Source organism: Coregonus clupeaformis, chromosome 12 (genome assembly GCF_020615455.1).
Source record: "Coregonus clupeaformis isolate EN_2021a chromosome 12, ASM2061545v1, whole genome shotgun sequence".
In the NCBI taxonomy this organism is placed as follows: domain Eukaryota; kingdom Metazoa; phylum Chordata; class Actinopteri; order Salmoniformes; family Salmonidae; genus Coregonus; species Coregonus clupeaformis.
The window spans coordinates 59158133-59179713 of NC_059203.1; the positions used below are offsets into that span (position 1 = coordinate 59158133).

Genomic DNA, 21581 nt, shown 5'->3' on the forward strand with positions numbered 1-21581 from the left:
CAAGCTACAAATGGACAGTGCCAAAACAAATGATCTAATGATTCTGTCTCTTAGCAGCAAAATCTGCAGAGCTGGGAAGATTGTATCCCCCATATAAATAAAGTAGCAAGAATTTTGTATAATAATTTAAATTGAAAAATTCTAAGTTTTGAATCCGGCGTCGTTTTGCGTATCAGTTCATAAACACAATGCCATGGAATCGGTACGTCAAAAATCTCTTCCCGTTTTGGAACAGATTTGCCTCCTGGGCGTGAGCCAAGTGCCCAGTTTTGGCTGACAGCGAAGTCAGCTCAAAGCAAAAGTGACGTTGAGTAATTAGTAGCATTCTTTGTTTTCACATGCAAAAGTGATTGCTTTTGATAAAAAGGCTTTATCTGCCGTCCCAATGAAAACTAGTTTGAAAATTCGAACATATATTTTATGGAAAATAGATGTATGTTTCTGAACGATGCATCATGCTGCCTTATTGACAACATGACTGAGCGGGCAGATTACTGTTCGATTTGAGAAGGTTGCTCCTCCCTCACCACTTTTGCCAGTTACGTCACAGGCGGTGCACTTAATCGAAATCCTTCAGTGGCTACGATAAACTGCGTCGACTTCAGACTTTGCGATCCGATTGGCCAGACATCCTGTCACTGTTGCCAGTTCAAGTCTGGCGTTGACGTAATCCTGTCTGCATCCAAGCCCCGCCCCAAGAGGGCCAATACTATGAGGGATCCTCGGGACGTCCATACCCTAAATCCTAACCCTAACCCCTACCCGTACCTGACCCCAACCTTAACCTTAACCATATCCATAAGCCTTACCTAACCCTAACCTTAACCTTTGTCTTAACCATTTTAAATGTCAACTTCAATGGGGGGTAGGGACGTCCCAAGGATACCGGATAGCACGGACCCCCCAAAAGGAGCTCAGCCGACTTGGACTTGAATGAGGTGGTGAGCTCAGAAGCCCAGCAGACAGACGGATACAAAGTAGCACAAGCTGTCTGTTCACAATCATCAGGGATACTGGAGTACGGACGGCAGGCTGCGGTCCGGGTAGGGGGAGGGGGAGGTGGAGGACGAAGGCAACTGAGACCCTAGACCACAGACTTCCACCCGCAGAAAATTTTACCGAGAAAGAAAATATCCTATGTTTTTTTTGTGATTTCTGCCACGCCGCGAGCAAGAGAAGTGAACTGGAGAGATCTTCGAGCCGTTTTTCGCGTAGATTTCCAGATGTAAATGTTCAACTTCATGGGTCTAATAAACGGTACAGCGGCCATACAGACCAATGTATCCTGTACATGTAACTGCAAACGCTCGACTTCATTCCAAAGCATGGAGATCAGTAAGTACTTTTTGTAATGTTCAAGCGAACTACTGCTACTTTTCTGCACTTTTCTTTCCCACTTGGACTGACCAAGCTTGATTGGGTCTGTTAGCTCGCGCAGGCTTCCATTGCGTGGCAGGTAGGCAAGCTATTAGATATCCCAGCTCTTTCTTCTTTCAATTCAGCACAATTTTTGACTGACTGCTCTGTTTTTTGTGTGCAACGTTTGTCAGCCATATCATTAGTTAACTCCCAGCAAGCAACTTTTTCCGTTAACATTGTGATTTTCGTCAACTGAACGTCTAAACTGTGTCTGCCATGGTTTGACATGATTAAATTAAACTTATCTGGTCGTCACAACAAAGTTTATTCTTGTGCAAGTCAGACGTCTGGCTATCTCTGATATCCACTAATTGACCCTAAATAAGGTCAATTATACTTCCATAAAAGGTGGCTCAGTGAATATATTTTATAGTACAAACCTTGTAAATGAATTGTGTATGTCTATGGGCAATGAAAGCAAATTCAGGTTATTGAAGTGAGCTCTATTTGCAAGTAATTTTTTAAATCTTGTTCATACAGTGACCAAAAATCTTCAATGGTGGAGTGAGAGCAAACAGTAGTATTTTGGATATTTAAATCAGTAGATTGATTATTCAGACAGGGATTAATAATTAATTAATAAAACCCAATAAATAGGGTAACAAATAGAAATATGTTTTTATGAAATAGTGTAATTAGAGTCGAGGGGCGTTTATAAAACATTAACAACAATACTAATACAATTATTGTCCCATCTAAATCCATCGACATGTCATTCAGATTTAATAGATATGCGACATAGTTGAACTGAAGATATGTATGTCTATGTATGATGTATGTTCTATTGATTGACTCATATTTTGGCAGGGGCAAGTGGAACTAATGTATCATCATTGGTGAATATTGTTCTGACAGATTCTCTAGTCCCAAAAAGTCATTTAGGAGGAAAGAGGAATTTCCTCTAAGGACAGTTATGCTAAGCTCTGCCTGCAAGAGCTGTGTGATGTTTTATCTAGTGATGGAGGGGATAATGAAGAGAGATGCTCCCTGGTTTGTCTAGAGTTTCCCAAAGGAGACAACCAGTCTATATATCTTAGAGAAAGATCTGGACATTTTGAATATCTTTAAGTAATGGACTGTGCGCTCCTGTTTCCTTCTCCTTACAGTTTCCTCTTTTACAGACACATTTTCTGCCGGGAAAGAGGCAAAATGTCAGTATTTTTCGTGCTTGTGCAGCGATTATGGAATTTAGAATGTAATCTGCTCTTGGCTTCCCCATGATGAAGGTGCCCTCTTGTATCCTGTCTGAAGTGCTTTGTTTTTCTGTGGTAGGGTAATTCTCAACTGAAGATTAAGTGTAAGGCGCATGTCTAAAAAAGGGTTTATATTATCAGAAACAAATACACTGTGAAGCCACTTCGTTTCGTCTAGACAGTGCCGAAACAACGAGATGTGGTGGATGCCCAAGCGAGCTCCAAAATCAGATAAACAGAAAATCTGTTAACCAAAAACTCAGGCTATTTGGGAATGCTCTCTGTCTTTCTCTCTCTCTCTCTCTGCGCATTTAACATAATATGTTCAAATCTATTTCATCGCTTATTATCTGACTGTGTGGGTGGTGTTGGCGGGGAGCTCAACTCAAGCTTCGATTTGGTGCTGTCTGGCGTTCTAAAGAGCACACATTTGGAAAGCCGGTCGAATTTACAGTTCTACATGCGAGGACAGAAATGAAAGCTATTCTGCAACCCACACTTTTCCTCTCAATCTCAGAATGGTATTTGTCACCACATTTGGCCTATGCAATGCACTTATTCAGTACACAATCTTCTCTTTTCCTCCTAATTTATTCAGTAAAGCTTTAGCCTATACACTGAGTATAGCCCCCCCCCCCCTTTTGCCCTCAGAACAGCCTCAATTTGTCGGAGCATGGACACTACAAGGTGTCGAAAGCATTCCACAGGGATGCTGGCCCATATTGACTCCAATGCTTCCCACAGTTGTGTCAAGTTGGCTGGATGTCCTTTGGTTGGTGGACCATTCTTGATACACACAGGAAACTGTGGAGCGTGAAAAACCCAGCAGCGTTGCAGTTCTTGACACAGATTGGTGCGCCTGGCATATACAACCATACCCTGTTCAAAGGCACTTAAATATTTTGTCTTGCCCATTCACCCTCTGAATGGCACACATACGTAATCCATGTCTCAACTGTCTCAAGGCTTAAAAATCCTATACAAACACGAAGGGCAGAGGTTCAGTTTTCTTTTAATCTGTTTCTCTCTCGCTACCCAAAAATTGAAATATGAGTTTGCCTTTAATAGGCATGTCAATACTATCAGGGGTATAAGCCACGGTAAACACTACTCAACAACCAACTAACTAACTAACAGCAGTTTGGTGTATACCTTGGAGGTGTGAAACCAACAGAGCAGTCAGTCTCGCCAAAGCTAATGAGGCTTACAGACATTAAATCCACCTTAAATGCTCCCAAGGTTTTTCAATGGGAAATTAATTTCTCAATCAAGTGTAAACTTTAGATACCAAATATGATATGCTGTTGGTTCTGCCCATATTCTCGGCCAAACGTTTGAAGAAAGAACAGCTCCAGTGCAGTGAAGATAGGCCTAATTGTTTGTAGCTAAATAATTAAAAAAGAAAATAGGCCTACTATTGTGCCCTCTCTAATTTCATCTGCAGTTTGGATTCTGTACTTTTTTTAAAGGGCAAGGTCTTTTATTGTGAAAGGAGAATACACACACATACACACCTGTGAGCCAGGCTGGGAGTCAGGCATGCAACATAATTCTCCTGCAGCCTCACTTTGGAGATAGGCAGGAAAACAGAAGGTGGGGAACGTACCCAACCACAGACCAAGGAATGCTCTTCTGCGTTCGACACCATCTTCTGTCTCTTATTCCCTGACTTGGCAGATCTTCAGTTGAGCAATCTGCACAGGAGCCCATACTCTCCCAAAGAGGCATTTGTTTGTGCGTTCTCTTGTTTCTCTGTATATTTTTTCGATGTAAAAATTATAATGAAAGCAATCAAAGTTAATTAGTTAATTTTCCCGCCCCCCAAAAAAAAGAATGTAAAAAGGTAGATTTTCAGCCCGGGCCTGATATTCTAAGAGTTGATTCGGGTTGGGCCGGCCCGGACTTATGGTTTGCGCAACATTGTAACCTATGTTTGAGACCAACGTGTGGCTGTGGCTATGTGAGAAGGAAAATGTGAAATAATTCAGAATAGCCTACTACACAATGATAAGGCCCATAATGTAGCCACAGAGGATCAATAGTTTCTTTTAAAAAATAGCCTAGCTGTGGATTGTGTGTAGGCCAATAACAAGGCATAGCCTACTGTCGGGAACACGCGGCAATTCTGTCAGTGCACAAACAACATGCAGACAAAACAGGCCTTTCTCAATATTTCAAATACAATTGCGGGAAAACACAGGTTGGAAAGCAAATGGCTCCTGCTGAAAAGAGAAGACTAATCTGTCTGCTGTAGGCTACCAAAATATTTGATCAACTTCCAAATATAGGCCTAGGCAATTGATGGATTCAAGACAAGGTCGTTTTCATTGATATCAGTTTCTCAGTTTGTCAGTGTCAAAGTAGCCTGTCATTTAGATCATTTGTGCGGTAGAAAAAAATATTCTGCCAAAGTAGCCAGTCATGTAAAATGACGTAGAATTTCATGAAATGCGTTTATAAAAGGCCAAATTTTTCCCGGACCCTAGGCTACTAAAATGTTTCCCCATGTGTGCAACTTATGCAGGTGCCTCTACTCTACTGCTCTATAACACTATGCAAATGCAGTGCGATGATATGCATGCAATGCTTTATAATAACATTTTTTTTTAAAATGTGTTCTGGTACCTCGGAGCTCCCCAGGTCAGCCCCCTCTGGCGCTCACTTTTTGTTCCGGCACCTCCCGATTTATAAATTAAGCACTGGGTAAGAAGAGGGTTTTTCTGATTAGCTCTCGTAGGTCTGAACTTCAGGTGACTGTCTGCGGAGAACAGCAAAGTACAGAACTATCAGGCGCTTTCTTTTCAGTGCGGCTAACTTGTGTTTATTGGAATAGCACTTCCTATTTACTGTTGGAGAATCAAAGGATTATGATGTGTACCCGTCTGGACGGCATAGAACTGGCCCAGGCAGTGACAAGAAAATCAAATCTGCTCCTAATTAAAAGGAAACATGGGGAATATTTCTCCAGACAGGATACAGGTTTTTTCCAGTAATCCCCTCCCTCCTTCCCTCCTAAAAGGAAACGACAATAAAGCGTTTGGATTGAAATATTTTGAAGTGGCCAATCACAAGTTAATGGTTACATTAGGCTACCATTAGTTATTATGACTTCTCGTACACTTGTTGTTCTTTTTAAAATGGAAGATCATATTTTTCCCTTAAGAAGCCAGTCCAAAGTAACATATGGTTACAGAGGCCTAAAACAGGTTTTAATGATCATTTACCCTAATGAACATCAGGGTCATGTTCAGTGGGCATGAAATGTACGAAAACGCTCTGAAACAGAGAGTCGAAATGATGAGGTACTATCTGAACATGTAGGACAGGGGGAAAGTAAGGGTGTTGCACCATCTTGTTTTAGAGTGTCTGACTGCTCATGGGAAACCAATTTTTAATCAAACCCTCATTTCCATATCATATAACATATTCAAGGAGTCTAGATCACTGACTCAGGTTGAAGGAATGTAACTTTGTGAAGTTTACTATTTGCTCGTATCATAGAATTGGCTCCCTCCCTCCCCACATCCTGTATGTACAGTAATTGCAGCATAAGATTATTATAGTCTCTCTCCATAACCCTGTGTGCACACCCTCCCCAGCCACCTACCAACATATCCGTGGGTTACCAAGCTAGGCTGCAGCCAAAACTATGACCTCATCAATACCACTCACTGCCCAGTCATAGAAAAAACACAGGCCTCTGCCCTTTGAAGTCCTCGCTCATCTGCTCTGACACACAAGCTAGCCAACCGGCGATCATTTGCATTGGAAATGAGGTGAAGTCATAAGACCTAGCAAAACCTGGCAGCAACACAGGGGGGAAAAAACTTCACAAAGGGAGTCCTGACCGCATCCCTTACTCACTTACCTACTCCCTCGCCCTACTTATCAAGCCTATCCGGCTTCTCCTTCAGCTCTCCACTTACGGCTCTATCTTTGGGTCCCATCGGGCACTTGTGGGGACTTGCCTGTGGGGGATAAAGGCGTATTTAAAGCCCTCGTGAGCAAGCACTTCGAGCTCCGATCTGTATGATTTTTTTGTTTTTTTTTAGGGGGGATAAAACCATAAATGTATTAAACAGTAAAGTGCATTATCCTCATGATTCCTGTAATAAAGGTGTCTGGCCTGCCGCTGTGCCTGCCTGTTTCGCTGGGGCCAGCGGCTGTAATGAGCGAGCCGATCACATGCTTTCTCCCCCCTCATGTGCCCCTCGTGATTTTATAACATTTCAAAATGTAATTGCGGGAAAAAACACAACTTTGGAAGCAACTAGTTGTCCATATTAAAGAGAGGAGGATCTCAGCTTTCTGTATTGATAATCGTTATTTCCCTAGGGGATAGGCATTAACATGCATGTCCTTTGTTGTCTGACGCTGGTAAGAGTGCCAGACTCTGGAGACTTTTTGGGGGGAGTTAGCATTTATTTGGGTTATTCAGTTCTGGGAAAAGAGGGACAGAGAGAAAGAGAGAGAGGGTATTAGTGTGTGTATAATATTTGTGTGTTCATGTCATTTTACGTGTTTGTTTGTTTGTTTTGATTGTGTGTTTGTGAGAATGCACGCACACACATCATGTATACAGTATACACGCTAGTATGTGAGTGTGAACAAGTGTGTGTGCGCACATGTTCAACAGTAAGTGCACATCAAGCCAATACAGTCAAACCCTTTTAGCTCACACGTATCACCTCTGTCACTATGATGTATTGTAAAACACCTACTGTATTTTGAGAATCATGCCAGAATCGTGCTCCCTTTATCAACTCTCCCAACAGTCAATATCTGCGGTGTGAAGCTTTGTGCTAGAGCTCTTCACTCAAGATCTGCCTGGCAGCTCGCATGGCCAGTGTATCGTGGAGGTGTTGAGTTAGTGGGCACATGCCTAGATTAATATCTGTTCCATCTTGTTTAAGGAGCTTTAAATGGCCCGTAAGTGGTTGCATGAAGCCATGGCTAATGCAATTTGTGCAATTGGGATGTATTTGTATTTATTAAGGCTGCCAAGGCAGTCTTCCTGGGGTCCAGCAACATTAAGGCAGTTATATACAATTTAAAATATTACATGGCATTATATTTCATAACACATTAAGTGTGTTCCCTCAGGCCACTACTCTACTACCACATATCTACAATCCAAAATCCATGTGTATGTGTGTGTAGAGTGTGTGTCTTATTGTATGTTTAGGCATGTGTCTGTGCCTGTGTATGTGTCTCTTCACAGTCCCCGCTGTTCCATAAGGTGTATTTTTTAAATGTATTTTTTAAAATCTGATTCTACTGCTTGCATCAGTTACCTGATGTGGAATAGAGTTCCATGTAGCCATGGTTCTACGTAGTACTGTGCGTCTCCCATAGTCTGTTCTTGACTTGGGGATTGTGAAGAGACCTCTGGTGGCATGTGTTGTGGGGGACACATGGGTGCATTCGGTGCATTCAGCATCGGTGCATTCAGCATGTCAACACTTCTTACAAAAACAAGTAGTGATGAAGTAAATCTCTCCTCCACTTTGAGCCTTGAGAGATTTACATGCGTATTATTAATGTAAGCTCTCCGTGTACATTTAAGGGCCAGCCATGCTGCCCTGTTCTGAGCCAATTGTAATTTTCCGAGGTCCCTCTTTGTGGCATCTGACCACACGACTGAACAGTAGTCCAGGTGCGATAAAACTAGGGCCTGTAGGACCTGCCTTGTTGATAGTGTTGTTAAAAAGGCAGAGCAGCGCGTTATTATGGACAGACTTGGATGGAATTGGGTCAGAGACCTTGGTTAATTGTGTGTGCGTGTGTGTGTGTGTGTGTGTGTGTGTGTGTGCGTGTGTGCGTGTGTGAGGATTGAGCTCCGCTGAGGGCAGTTGCAGCAGGCCTAGACGCTTGTCAGGGGTTGTCTATCTGTCGAGCCCTCAGGATATCAGACAGGCCGTATCTTCTCACACCTTACTGTGTGTGTGTGTGTGTGTGTGCGTGCGCTGGAACAGGGTGGGGGGCTGTTTGACCACATCATGTAAGGTCATTGTGTCTGGTTCTTAAAAACACACACACACACCTTTCAAGCTCAACTTCCCATCTGGGAATTTTTATGACAAAAATGTTTTGGTACAGCACTGTATCAACCGCGAACACAGGTGTTTCTCTGCTCCGCAAAAGATCCCAAACAAAAACACTTTCTTCTTTCACTCAGTCACTCACTCACCCTCCTCCGTTTTGTGTTCCTCTCTTTCCTTGCCACTCGGAACATTTTGTGCCTTTTTTGTGGCTGCAGGATCCAGAACTGTTCCATCAACACTGTAACCACAACACTGAGAAGCACTGATCTGTGTGCTTCACCAGCTGCCTTTCTCTCTCTCTCTCCATTCTACACCATAACAGCCCTCCTTTCTCTATGAAATAGTTCTCTCTCTTCAAAACAACCAAACGGAAGAAGAGCGAGAGTGAGAAAGGGAGGACAAAAGAGAAAGAAAGATCTCAATCTGCCCGGAGCCCAACGGAGACGGCACATTATTGTTCTGCTATAAGAGGGCCTCCATTTTACCATCTTCTTTTTTGGATTACTATATTTATATAGCAATATGTAAACCACATCACAGGCTTTTGCAAACTCACCCCAGCCAAGGAATCTAGGCCCTCTGCTTGCTGCACACAGCTGTTTTACAGGCCACTCTGCTCTGTAATTCTGGCTTTATTTAGCCTGCCTGCACACACACAAACACTACAGAGAAGCTCGCCAACCCGTTTGGAAGAGATCCATAATATTAACAGAATGTTGCTCCTCTCTCTATATCCCCCGACCCCAGTGAGGGAAGCAAGATTAACATGGCCGATCCTCTGAAATAATATGGGAGAGAAGTCGATGTGTCAAATGTATGCGACTGGGTTGCCCCTGTTTGACGACTAGAGCAGAAATGGAGTGTGCAGACAGTGGGAGGCGAACTAGACACAGTCTGGCACTTAGGGATGTAGTGGAGGATAAAACACACCTTTTTATTTGTAAAATTGCATTTACTCCTTTTGATTTGGTTAATTATCGTTTACCAAGTTGTTGCGTTCCCAGCGTTGATCAACGCTTTAGAAAGAACATTCTTGATCTGAGTTCTAATCGTGCCTGCCTCTCTGCGAATGAGTGGAATCATGATTCAGGTATGCTCGTTATGTTCACTTGCTCCCTCCGGATTTGCCTTGTTAGCAGCGCATTCATTCACCACTCTGTCAAAAGATAGGCTACTATAAGTTCCCAACAAAATAAGTTTGCTTTACAGAAAGTATTGATACAGACAGTGGTGCGGCAGGCTGCAATGCAGGAGGCAAAGGAGACGCATAGAGAGGAAGCAAGCAGAGAGAGTGGTTAGTAGTACAGTGGTTCCCAAACTCAGGATTAAGGGAGCAGGCGAACATAACGAGCATACCTGAATCATTCACGAATGCATTTGACTGTTTTTAATATTGGCTGTACTAGAGACTTTAAAACCTTTTTTTGTTAGAACAGACTATATGGGATTGATTATAATTTGTTTGCAAATTATTATTGTATTGGTTGTGCTGTTTATACTGTTAGAAATGTAGCTTAATTAAATTGATTAATATTATGGTGTTTCTATTCCAAGAAAAACAAAAATACATTTTACAGTAGCCTATGTAGGCCTCACGATTTCCATTAGGAAAATATGGCTCTGTACAGCGTGACCGGTCGGGAGTAGGGCTAGGCTACTAAGCGACTGCGAGTGAAGAGCAAAATAAATAACAACCCTAATTGTAGGCTAACCAATACCCAAACAGAGATTCAGTGAAAATAAAAATCTGATTGATTTATCAAGACCAGTCCCCATGCTTGTCTCAAAGCAGCACGAAGCGGTGCTGGAATTGTTGTACACACGCGGCTAGGCTATTGCCTCAAATCCTATTATAACTGTTGGATGACTTTGGGTGTTTCAGTAAGCAACAATTTGTTGCCTTCAATTGCATTAGACTACTTTATTCCTATATTTCTGTCATTCAGTGATATTTATTCCCATAGTAATTTGTTATGGATCCATCCAGATGTGGTTAGAACAGTGCTAGGCTATGCAACGAGATGGGTGAAGTGACATGCTTCGCAAACACATTAATACATTTAAAGTCCCTAAACTCGGCAAGAGTCTATTGTCCTACTGATAGCCCATTAAGGGTGGATGGCTTCTTTTGTATTCCAATTTATTGGAAAGGCTGCTAAACCATTTACACCTGGCCCACAGCGTATTTACAGTACAGTGCACTTTTACTCCATTCTCCGCCTGACTCTCTACCAAGGCCACCAGATTATTATTTTTATTGTTGTTGTCTATTCGGTAACATTCCACAAGTAAATGGAATAAATAAAACACCTACATTAAATAGCTCAGATCTTGAAAATATGTGAAACCTTTTTTTTTTTTTTTTTATCTGTGCTTAGTAGCTGAGGCTTCATCGCCATCAACTTGTTAATTTAGCAGAAGTCACTTGCGTATATTCAGTCAACACATATATTTTAAGAATACAATGGAATATAACAGACCATTTTAGTTTCTCTTAGAATAAAAACCTTACAGTGTAACAGTTTTAGTAAGTACTAAGCTACGGTCCAGTTGCAGCTTCTCCTGACAAAGTAGAAACAAAAAAAATTGAGTGTGCGCACGGGAAAGAGGAAGAGCAATTCTTACACTATTGTTCTAAATTCAATCACTCTCTTCTTCTTCATCCTCAATCAGTTCATTCAAATTCAATTGTAATACATTTTGCCACTCCCGTTCAACAACTCCAAATCACTTTTGCATGTGCTCCAAATGGATAACTTGAAATAACATAATATAGGTAAATTAAATAATTGAAAAGAAAAATTTGATTATTTATTAGCCTAGTGGATATAACTATTTTAGGCATATCATGTGAATTAGGCCTCATGTAAAATCATTGTCAAAAGCGCAAGAGATACTGTTACATGACAAACAGGTGCTGTTAGATTATAATATAATTGATCTGCCAGTTTGGAATAGTGTAAACAATACTAAATAAAGTATAAGTAATACCAGAGAGTCTGTTCTAATGGAAATAAATTGTAAAGCCTTTAATACAGCATAGCAAAGTTTAAAAGCAGCCACATTTGTGAAATTGCTTTATCGAACATTTTGCGGTATGAGGCTTGGTGATCACAGAATCAGTAGGATATTAAACAAACACTCAAATAGGCAACAGAAGCAGGAACAGCATAGTGACTCACTCATTCCTGGCTTTCGTTCGAAATAAGTTATATTATAATGCAAGGTTAAAGAAACATTCTTTCTGATTGTCTTTAGCATGCATGGTCTCCTCTCGCTACAGCTAATTTCGTTTGAATTATTATGTGGATTATAATAAATTATAATATTTGTAGGGGTTGATGCATTTTTCGTTAGGGTAAATCTGGTCTGTGTTATTGAGTTAGAAATGTAAAACTTCAGCATCAACTTTGCCCTTTTTTGGCCATTAGGCTACACTTTACAATAGGACTCAACTCAGACTGACCACAGCATCTATTGGTAGTCTAAACTGTGGCACAAATTGGGGGATTTTTCACACCTAGCCGAGCTATTAGACTATCCTTTTGTAGATTAATGGAGGTGTGAATGTTTCAGTCAGTCTCTCTCCTATTGTACTAGAGTCCTGCATCAGGCAAAAAAAAAATCAGCTGGCGGGTGGTCCCGGAGTTGAGAGAGAACTTGGGTAAATACAATGGCGCAATTACACTTCACATGTGGACTGACGATTTTCGAAAAATAGGATACTTGTGCCTTACAGCCCATTACATAAACGAAGAGTGGATGTTATCCACCACGGAGTGGGACAGTGCAGCTCAAAACTGCATATAACATAAGGCCAGCTATTGTGAAAGAATACTTGTGGATCTTGTTGATTTCCTCTATCGCTTCAAGAGGCTTCACTGTCCACCTGGTAATTGTGTGGTTCCAAAGGATAAAGCGTCACCTTCAGATGGATGTGTGGTTTCAGAGAGAAGCCAGCTGCGAGCCTGCGACCAGGCACAGTGGATGACATCCTTTTCTTGCACAGCAATTTGAAGAAATCCAGTGATGAATGGACTGTTTTTTAAGTTATTGTTTTAGTATATTTATTTGTTGTCTAATATTAGAAGGCTCTTTAAAGTGATTTGAGTTGTCAATGTGCCGCATTGCATTGTGAAAATAATTCATGGCATGGTTTCTTTTTAGCCAAATGTTGAAGAGACATGCAAACAAATTAATTACTGCAGGAAAGAGGAATAATAGCCTACTGTCTGTTGTCATAAAAACAATCAGGCGAAATAATTTGATATTATTTTGTTGGGTAACGGCTCGGTTCTTGGAACTCATTAAGAGGCAGGTTCTATCTTCAATATAATCATTCATTCAGAAGGTTAAACCCATAGGTCTTAGGCCTGCAGTAAATTAAATTAGATGAACAGGTTCATTTTTCATTAGGTTATAATAATCCATGCCTTCTGGGAACGTTCTAAAGTCCAAACATTATGGGTGGAGTTAGAAATGCCTCCCGAGTGGCGCAGGCACCCATGGGGCGGCGCACAATTGGCCCAGTGTCGTCCAGGGTAGGGGAGGGAATGGCCGGCAGGGATGTAGCTCAGTTGGTAGAGCATGGCGTTTGCAACGCCAGGGTTGTGGGTTCGATTCCCACGGGGGGCCAGTATGAAAAAAATTAAATAATGTATGCACTCACTAACTGTAAGTCGCTCTGGATAAGAGCGTCTGCTAAATGACAAAAATTAAATAAAAAATATGTAAATGTGGCTCTCAGAAGTATTACAATGGAAATGAACCTTTAATCCATCTGTCTGTATATTTCAAGACATGGCATATAATGGTGCGGTGAGATGGGTTGGACAATACATTCCTCGTCAATCATCTTGAAAAAACTTATACTTAAAAACGGAAAATCAACCAATATCAGCCTTTAAATGCTTTGTTATCCAAATGTCGAAAGTGCATGTGGGCGATGGAGAGAAACAACATGGTGCAGTTTGAGGCCATGTGGCGGAGTGTGATGCGGGTGGTGGAGATAGGGGGTGAGCAGCTCGGTCTGGGCAGGTGTGATGTAGTTGTCGTTTGTATATGTATGTTTTGTATTGTCTAAAAATATTAAATACAATTGTACAAAAAACATTTAAATTAGGAAAAATGACAAGCTTGCAACACGCATCTGATTATTCATTATGAATATAATTTATTTGATGAATTTCGTTTACATTCTTCATTGTTACCACAATGTCACAAATATTTTAACACACACAACATGAGCAGATTAACTTGGTCAAAACATTTCTTTATTGAAAGACTATCAGAAAGAATGTTGGTACTTATTTATTTTGATACAAGCCACGAATGAGTGTCACGCAGCTTCATGCGGCCAAGCCTAAACAAATATATCAAATTGCCTAAATAAATTAGTACATTTCATAAATAAATGAAGGAGCTCAGGTCTTGAAAATATGGGTAACCTTTTTCCCCTCGCTGGACTCTCTTTCATTCAGTTTCTTCTTCACATCAGCAAAGAAGGACTCCGTGTTTCAGAAACTCACTTTATATAGAGGGGCTTTCACTCTTTCACACTGTGGTAAATAAAGCCAGTTTGTTATTTAGAATTATTTCTGTCTGTTTTTAGAGGGAGAGAAACCGAAAGCCCACCGTGCCTATTTTTTGAAAATCGTCAGTCCACATGTCAAGTGTAATTGCACCATTGTATTTACCCAAGTTCTCTCTCAACTCCAGGAAAACCCACCAGCAATTTTTTTTGTGCCTGATGCAGGACTCTAGTGCCAGAGAAGAGAGACTCTTGGACTGAAACATTCACTCCTCCATTAATTTACGAAAAGATAGTCAATTTGTCCCGCAGATCAGACTACCGATAGATCAGCATTCTAACACCCCCTTGTGATAGTGTGGTGCAATGACAGAATGATGCAATTTACCACAATCTGCCACCATCTACCACAAATGGTTGCAGCATAAGCTCAAAACTTTTAATTGAGGAACCACTGTAGGCCCGATTTTAAATGACAGAGGCACATGGTAATTTGTTGTATGGCTACTTTAGGAATATGAACTCATCATGGCCAGAAAAGGTGAGGAATTTATTCTGCAATAGTTATGAAAATAAAATAACTAGGACATAGATTCCTATGTCAAATTATTTTATATTCCAAAAATCAACAAATAAAATGTTTGGTCTTCTCACTGACGGCATGTCATCATATCCCCCATTTGCACAAAATACTTAGGCCTACTTGCCTGCTTTCAAGACAATACTTCAACCACTAGAAGATGTGTGTACGCATGGTCTAAAGTTTGCTTGGAGGAAATGATATTATCACGTCAAAGCCTAGTTTTAATTTTTTATAAATGAGGCCCCTGGAGAATTTAACTATCGACGGGATAAGTTATTTGTGTCTGTCTGTTGGCAGTGCTTCGGCTCAGTCGAGTCCTTTCAGTTCACTATCTGCCGGATTAGCTTAGAAGCTAGTCTGCAAACCCAGATGAGCTCCGAGTCCTTTGGCCCTGTTAAATTCGGTTTAGCTTGGGCTCTTGGTTTAAAGGATTCTAGGTCTGTAGGACACAAAAAAAACACCCCCGAGGAAAGAGTGGCGGCTGAACCAATGAGGACACAGGGGCACCTATATTCAATACGGTACCCCTTTTTAAAGCGACAGTGCCCACCCCTGTCTCTGCACATTAAAACCAAAGGATCCTTCACTGCCCATCTGGCACGAGTTCTCACACTCGTTAAGCAGAGGTTCTCCCTCTCTATAAATACAAACCCCCCTGTCACTCCAACCCCCTCCCTACCACCCCTCCCTCCTCTACAGCGTACACTCACAGTCACACTAACCTTCTCTCGCCGCCCAGTGTAAAAGTCACTGAGATCACACGGGGGCCCTTGCTATTTTTATACCCATTTACAGGTGGTGTCTCTTTCTGTAATTTAATTATTATCCACAGTGGCTGGCTGGCTGGCAGCCCCGGGCTCCTGTCTGATACTTGGCCGGACTGTCTAGGACAAATGTCTACTAGTTTAGGCTGGTGGTGAGGTTTAGGATTGAAATCAAATCAAATCAAATCAAATTGTATTTGTCACATACACATGTTTAGCAGATGTTATAGCGGGTGTAGCGAAATGCTTGTGCTTCTAGCTCCGACAGTGCAATAATATCTAACAAGTAATATCTAACAATTTCACAACATATACACAAAACTAGTAAGGAATGGAATTTAATGAAATATATATATATGGACAAGCAATGACCGAGCGGCATGGACTAAGATACAGTAGAATATTATAGAATAGAATGCAGTATATACATATGAGATGAGTAGTGCAAGATATGTAAACATGATTAAAGTTACTGTAAACATTATTAAAGTGACTAGTGTTCCATTTCTTAAAGTGGCCAGTGATTTCAATACATTTTACATTTTAGTCATTTAGCAGACGCTCTTATCCAGAGTGCATACATTTTCATACTGGCCCCCCGTGGGAAACGAACCCACAACCCTGGCGTCTACCAACTGAGCTACAGGGGACTCAATAGGCAGCAGCAGCCTCTAATGTGCTAGTGATGGCTATTTACCAGTCTGATGGCCTTGAGATAGAAGCTGTTTTTCATTCTCTCGGTCCCAGCTTTGATGCACCTGTACTGACCTCGCCTTCTGGATGATAGCGGGGTGAACAGGCAGTGGCTCGGGTGGTTGATGTTTTTGATGATCTTTTTGGCCTTCCTGTGACATCGGGTGATGTATGTGTCTTGGAGGGCGGGTAGTTTGCCCCCGATAATGCGTTCGGCAGACCGCACCACCCTCTGGAGAGCCCTGCGGTTGCGGGCGGTGCAGTTGCCGTACCAGGTGGTGATACAGCCCGACAGGATGCTCTCAATTGTGCATCTGTAAAAGTTTGTGAGGGTTTTAGGTGCCAAGCCGAATTTCTTCAGCCTCCTGAGGTTGAAGAGGCTCTGTTGCGCCTTCTTCACCACACTGTCTGCGTGGGTGGACCATTTCAGTTTGTCAGTGATGTGTATGCCAAGGAACTTGAAGCTTTCCACCTTCTCCACTGCTGTCCCGTCGATGAGGATAGGGTGGTGCACCCTCTGCTGTTTCCTGAAGTCCACGATCATCTCCTTTGTTTTGTTGACGTTGAGTGAAAGGTTATTTTCCTGGCAACACACTCCCAGAGCCCTCACCTCCTCCTTGTAGGTGGTCTCGTCATTGTTGGTAATCAAACCTACTACTGTTGTGTCATCTGCAAACTTGATGAGTTGGAGGCGTGCTTGGCCACGCAGTCATGGGTGAACAGGGAGTACAGGAGGGGGCTGAGCATGCACCCTTGTGGGGCCCCAGTGTTGAGGATCAGTGAAGTGGAGATGTTGTTTCCTACCTTCACCACCTGGGGGCGGCCCGTCAGGATTCTAGGACCCAGTTGCACAGGGCAGGGTTCAGACCCAGGGCCTCGAGATTGATGATGAGCTTGGAGGGTACTATGGTGTTGAATACTGAGCTATAGTCAATGAACAGCATTCTTACATAGGCATTCCTCTTGTCCAGATGGGATAGGGCAGTGTGCAGTGTGATGGCGATTGCGTCGTCTGTGGATCTATTGGGGTGGTAAGCAAATTGAAGTGGGTCTAGGGTGACAGGTAAGGTAGAGGTGATATTATCCTTGACTAGTCTCTCAAAGCACTCTACAATGACAGAGGTAAGTGCTACAGGGCGATAGTCATTTAGTTCAGTTACCTTTGCTTTCTTGGGTACAGGAACAATGGTGGCCATCTTGAAGCATGTGAGAACAGCAGACTGGGAAAGGGAGAGATTGAATATGTCCATAAACACACCAGCCAGTTGGTCTGCGCATGCTCTGAGGATGCGGCTAGGGATGCCGTCTGGGCCAGCAGCCTTGCGGGGGTTAACATGCTGAAATGTCTTAATCACTTCTGCCACGGAGAAGGAGAGGCCACAGTCCTTGGTATTGGGCCTCGTCAGTGGCACTGTGTTTTCCTCAAAGCAGGCGAAGAAGGTGTTTAGCTTGTCTGGAAGCGAGACGTCGGTGTCGGCGACGTGGCTGGTTTTCCTTTTGTAGTCCGTGATTGTCTGTAGACCCTCGTGTCTGAGCCGTTGAATTGCGACTCCACTTTGTGTCTATACTGATGTTTTGCCTGTTTAATTGCCTTGCGGAGTGAGTAGCTACACTGTTTGTATTCTGCCATATTCCCAGTCACCTTGCCATGGTTGAATGCGGTGGTTCGCGCTTTCAGATTGGCGCGAATGCTGCCATCTATTCACGGTTTCTGGTTAGGGTAGGTTTTAATAGTCACAGTGGGCACAACATCACCTATACACTTCCTGATAAACTCAGTCACCGTTTCAGTGTATTCGTCTAAATTATTTTCAGAAGCTAACCGGAACATATCCCAGTCCGTGTGATCAAAACAATCTTGAAGCGTGGATTCCGATTGGTCCGACCAGCGTTGAATAGTCCTTAGCACGGGTACTTCCTGTTTGAGTTTCTGCCTATAGGAAGGGTGGAGCAAAATGGAGTCGTGGTCAGATTTGCCGAAAGGAGGGCGGTGGAGGGCCTTATAACCATCCCGGAAGTTCAAATAGCAATGGTCAAGGATTTTAGCAGTGCGAGTACAACAGTCGATATGTTGATAGAACTTCGGCAGCCTAGTCTTCAAATTTTCTTTGTTAAAATCCTTGGCTAAAATGAATGCATCTTCAGGATATGTGTTTTCCAGTTTGCATAAAGTCCAGTGAAGTTCTTTGAGGGCCGTCGTGGTATCGGCTTGAGAGGGGATATACACAGCCGTGACTATACCCGAAGAAAATTATCTTGGGATATAATACGGTCAGCATTTGATTGTGAGATATTCTAGGTCGGGTGAACAAAAGGACTCGAGTTCCTGTATGTTACTACAATTACACCATGAGTCGTTAATCATGAAATCTCACACCTCCGCCCTTCTGCTTCCAGGAGAGATATTTATTCCTGTCTGCGCGATGAACTGAGAACCCCTCTGGCTGGACCGATTTCGACAGAATATCCCAAGAGAGCCATGTTTCCGTGAAACAAAGTATGTTACAGGCCTTGATGTCTCTCTGGAAATAAATCCTTGCCCGGAGTTTGTCGATCTTGTTAACCAAAGACTAAACATTAGCGAGTAGTATACTTGGAAGCGGTGGGTGGTGTGCGAGCCTCCTAAATCGAACCAGCAGGCCGCTCCGAGTGCCTCTCCTCCGCCGGCGATGTTTTGGGTCAGCCGCTGGAATCAGTTCAGTTGCCCTTGGGAGAGCAAACAAAGGATCTGCTTCGGGAAAGTCATATTCCTGGTCGAAATGCTGGTGAGTTACCGCCAACCTCTGTGATTGCCAACAAGGGTTTTGCCACCAAGTACTAAGTCATGTTTTGCAGAGGGGTCAAATACTTATTTCCCTCATTAAAATGCAAATCAATGTATAACATTTTTGACATGCGTTCTTCAGGATTTTTTTTGTTGTTATTCTGTCTCTCACTGTTCAAATCAACCTACCATTAAAATTATAGACTGATCTTTTCTTTGTCAGTGGGCAAACGTACAAAATCAGCAGGGGATCAAATACTTTTTTCCCTCACTGTAGCTACACTTTCCAGCTCCCTTCTTTGAATGTTAGCCGGCCACAACGACTTTGGCCTCTTAATCAGTGGTTTGCAGGTCCTCCGAGTCAAGCCAGCCGCACTATAAACAGAACACCATGAGTTACAAATAGAGCCCAGTGGTGCTGTCATTGTGAGCACTTATTCATTACACCACCTCTCTTATTCTTTCTCTCTCCTTTTCTCCCTCTCTCTGTCAGTGTCCGTCCTGTCCTCTCCCTTCCCTGTTGTAGTAGATCCTCCTAGAGCCATATGCTGTTCTCCCAGTGACTTTGGTTTTTGGCAGCCAGTGTAAAAGCACTAAAGAGATCAGCTTTGTTTCTGTGCTATTCAGCACCATGAGCTGGCATTCGCCTATGGATTTACAGTCAAAGTCAATTTGAAGGCAAACCTAGTAGGTTTTTACAGGCTGGAGTTTATTTTTATTTTTTGGCACTGGATTTGAAAAAGAAGACGCAACATATTATTTGATATTCCCATCATCTTTGATAAGATACGAATAACTGATGTTGTAGTTTTGGTATGGTGTCTTTGTAAGTTATACCCTTCTGCTAATTGAAGTTGTGTTAGCGTTAGTAAGGATTTTGGCAAAGATGTACTGGATATTTTTCCTATAGGGCATAATTTATCTTGGTCAGTCACGCCATTCATTGAAAACATGATTTTAAAGGGTCTCATATCTCGCCTGTATAAATATTATCCTAAAACGTAGTAGTTTCTCCTCACAAAGGGGTTATTCACTGCGGTGCCTGGACAGTGGAGTGGGTCCTGGGAATAAGTGGAGATGGGAGGGGGTTGGGAGGGACGTATGTTGGCACAGAGGAAGGCAACTTCCCATCAGAACAAACCAACCCAACCCCCCTACCAGGCCTTCATTAGTCATTCTGCTAGTCACTCCCCATGTCTGTTTGCCCCCACTGTGGCAGGATGGTCGGGGGTTGGGCTGTGGGGTTTGGGATGGGGTAGCTGTCTGTCCCTCAGTCTCAGTCTCCCTGTCTCTCGCTCTCTGTGTCGTACTGAGCCATATTGGCCCTGGATAGTGCATATGTTCACTCCTGGGAAAGCCCAGAGAACAATGTCTAGCACTCCGGCATAAAATGTCTCTCACATCCTGGGAGGCTGCTTTAGTTCCGAGTCATGGAATTGAAAGTATGATGTATCTTAGCTAAGTGCTGGCAATCCTCCCCGACTGTGTGTTATGTAAACTTTTGGCATCTGGCATCTGCATTGGTGTGTGTAATTGTCATACTGCCCTGGTTTGCAGTTGAAAATGTCCTGAAAAGGGATGGGGGGAAATTCTTCTTCCCATGAAAATATGTTGCACAACTTGCACTGGAGCTCAATGTATCTGCATTGTATCTGATGTGGAAAAAAATGAGACCACCCATAAGGAAAAATTATATTATATATATTTTAACAACATGTATGTGCATGTATTTATGTACATGTAAATCACAGATGGATTAAAATGTTTTACAATACATTTGCAAACATTTCTAAAAACCTGTTTTTGCTCTGTCATCATGGGGTATTGTGTGTAGATTGATGAGGACAAAAATGTATTTAATCCATTTTAGAATAAGGCTGTAACGTAACAAAATGTGGAAATACTTTCCAAATGCACTGTATCTAGAATATACACAGAGTTTACAAAACATTAGCACATAGACTGACCTGGTGAATCCAGATGAAAGATATGATCCCATATTGATGTAATCTGTTAAATCCACTTCAATCAGTGTAGATGAAGGGGAGGAAACAGGTTAAAGAATGATTTTAAAGCGTTGAGACAATTGAGACATGGATTGTGTATGTGTGCCATTCAGAGGGTGAATGGGCAAGAGAAAATATTTAATTGACTTTGAACGGGGTATGATAGTAGGCACACCGGTTTGAGTGTGTCAAGAACAGCAACGCTGCAGGGTTTTTCACGCCCAACGGTTTCCTGTGTGTATCAAGAATGGTCCACCACCCAAATTACATCCAGCCAACTTGACACAACTGTGGGAAGCATTGGAGTCAACATGGGCCAGCATCATGGGCCAGCATCCCTGTGGAATGCTTTCGACACCTTGTGGAGTCCATGCCCACACAAATTGAGGCTGTTCTGAGGGCAAAAAGGGGTGCAACTCAATATTAGGAAAGTGTTCATAATGTTTTGTACACTCAGTTTATGTTTAAGTCTTATATGTACATACATTAACATATTTGAAATTGGCCTTTTCATGTATCTATAGAAATATGTTCATATATTTAAATACAGTGAGGTCCAACAGTATTTGGACAGTAACAATTTGT

At 42.3% G+C, this 21581-nt stretch overlaps 1 protein-coding gene across 1 annotated transcript in view; it reads left to right on the forward strand.

Annotated features, from left to right (window-relative positions):
- Positions 1-971: 971 nt before the first annotated feature.
- LOC121578308 (protein TMEPAI) overlaps positions 972-21581 on the forward strand; it is a 65679-nt gene continuing 45069 nt past the window's right edge. Inside the window, exon 1 of the mRNA XM_041892598.1 lies at positions 972-1335. Coding sequence (XP_041748532.1) covers positions 1230-1335 — 106 coding nt within the window. The 5' untranslated portion in view covers positions 972-1229. The remainder of the gene's footprint in view (positions 1336-21581) is intronic.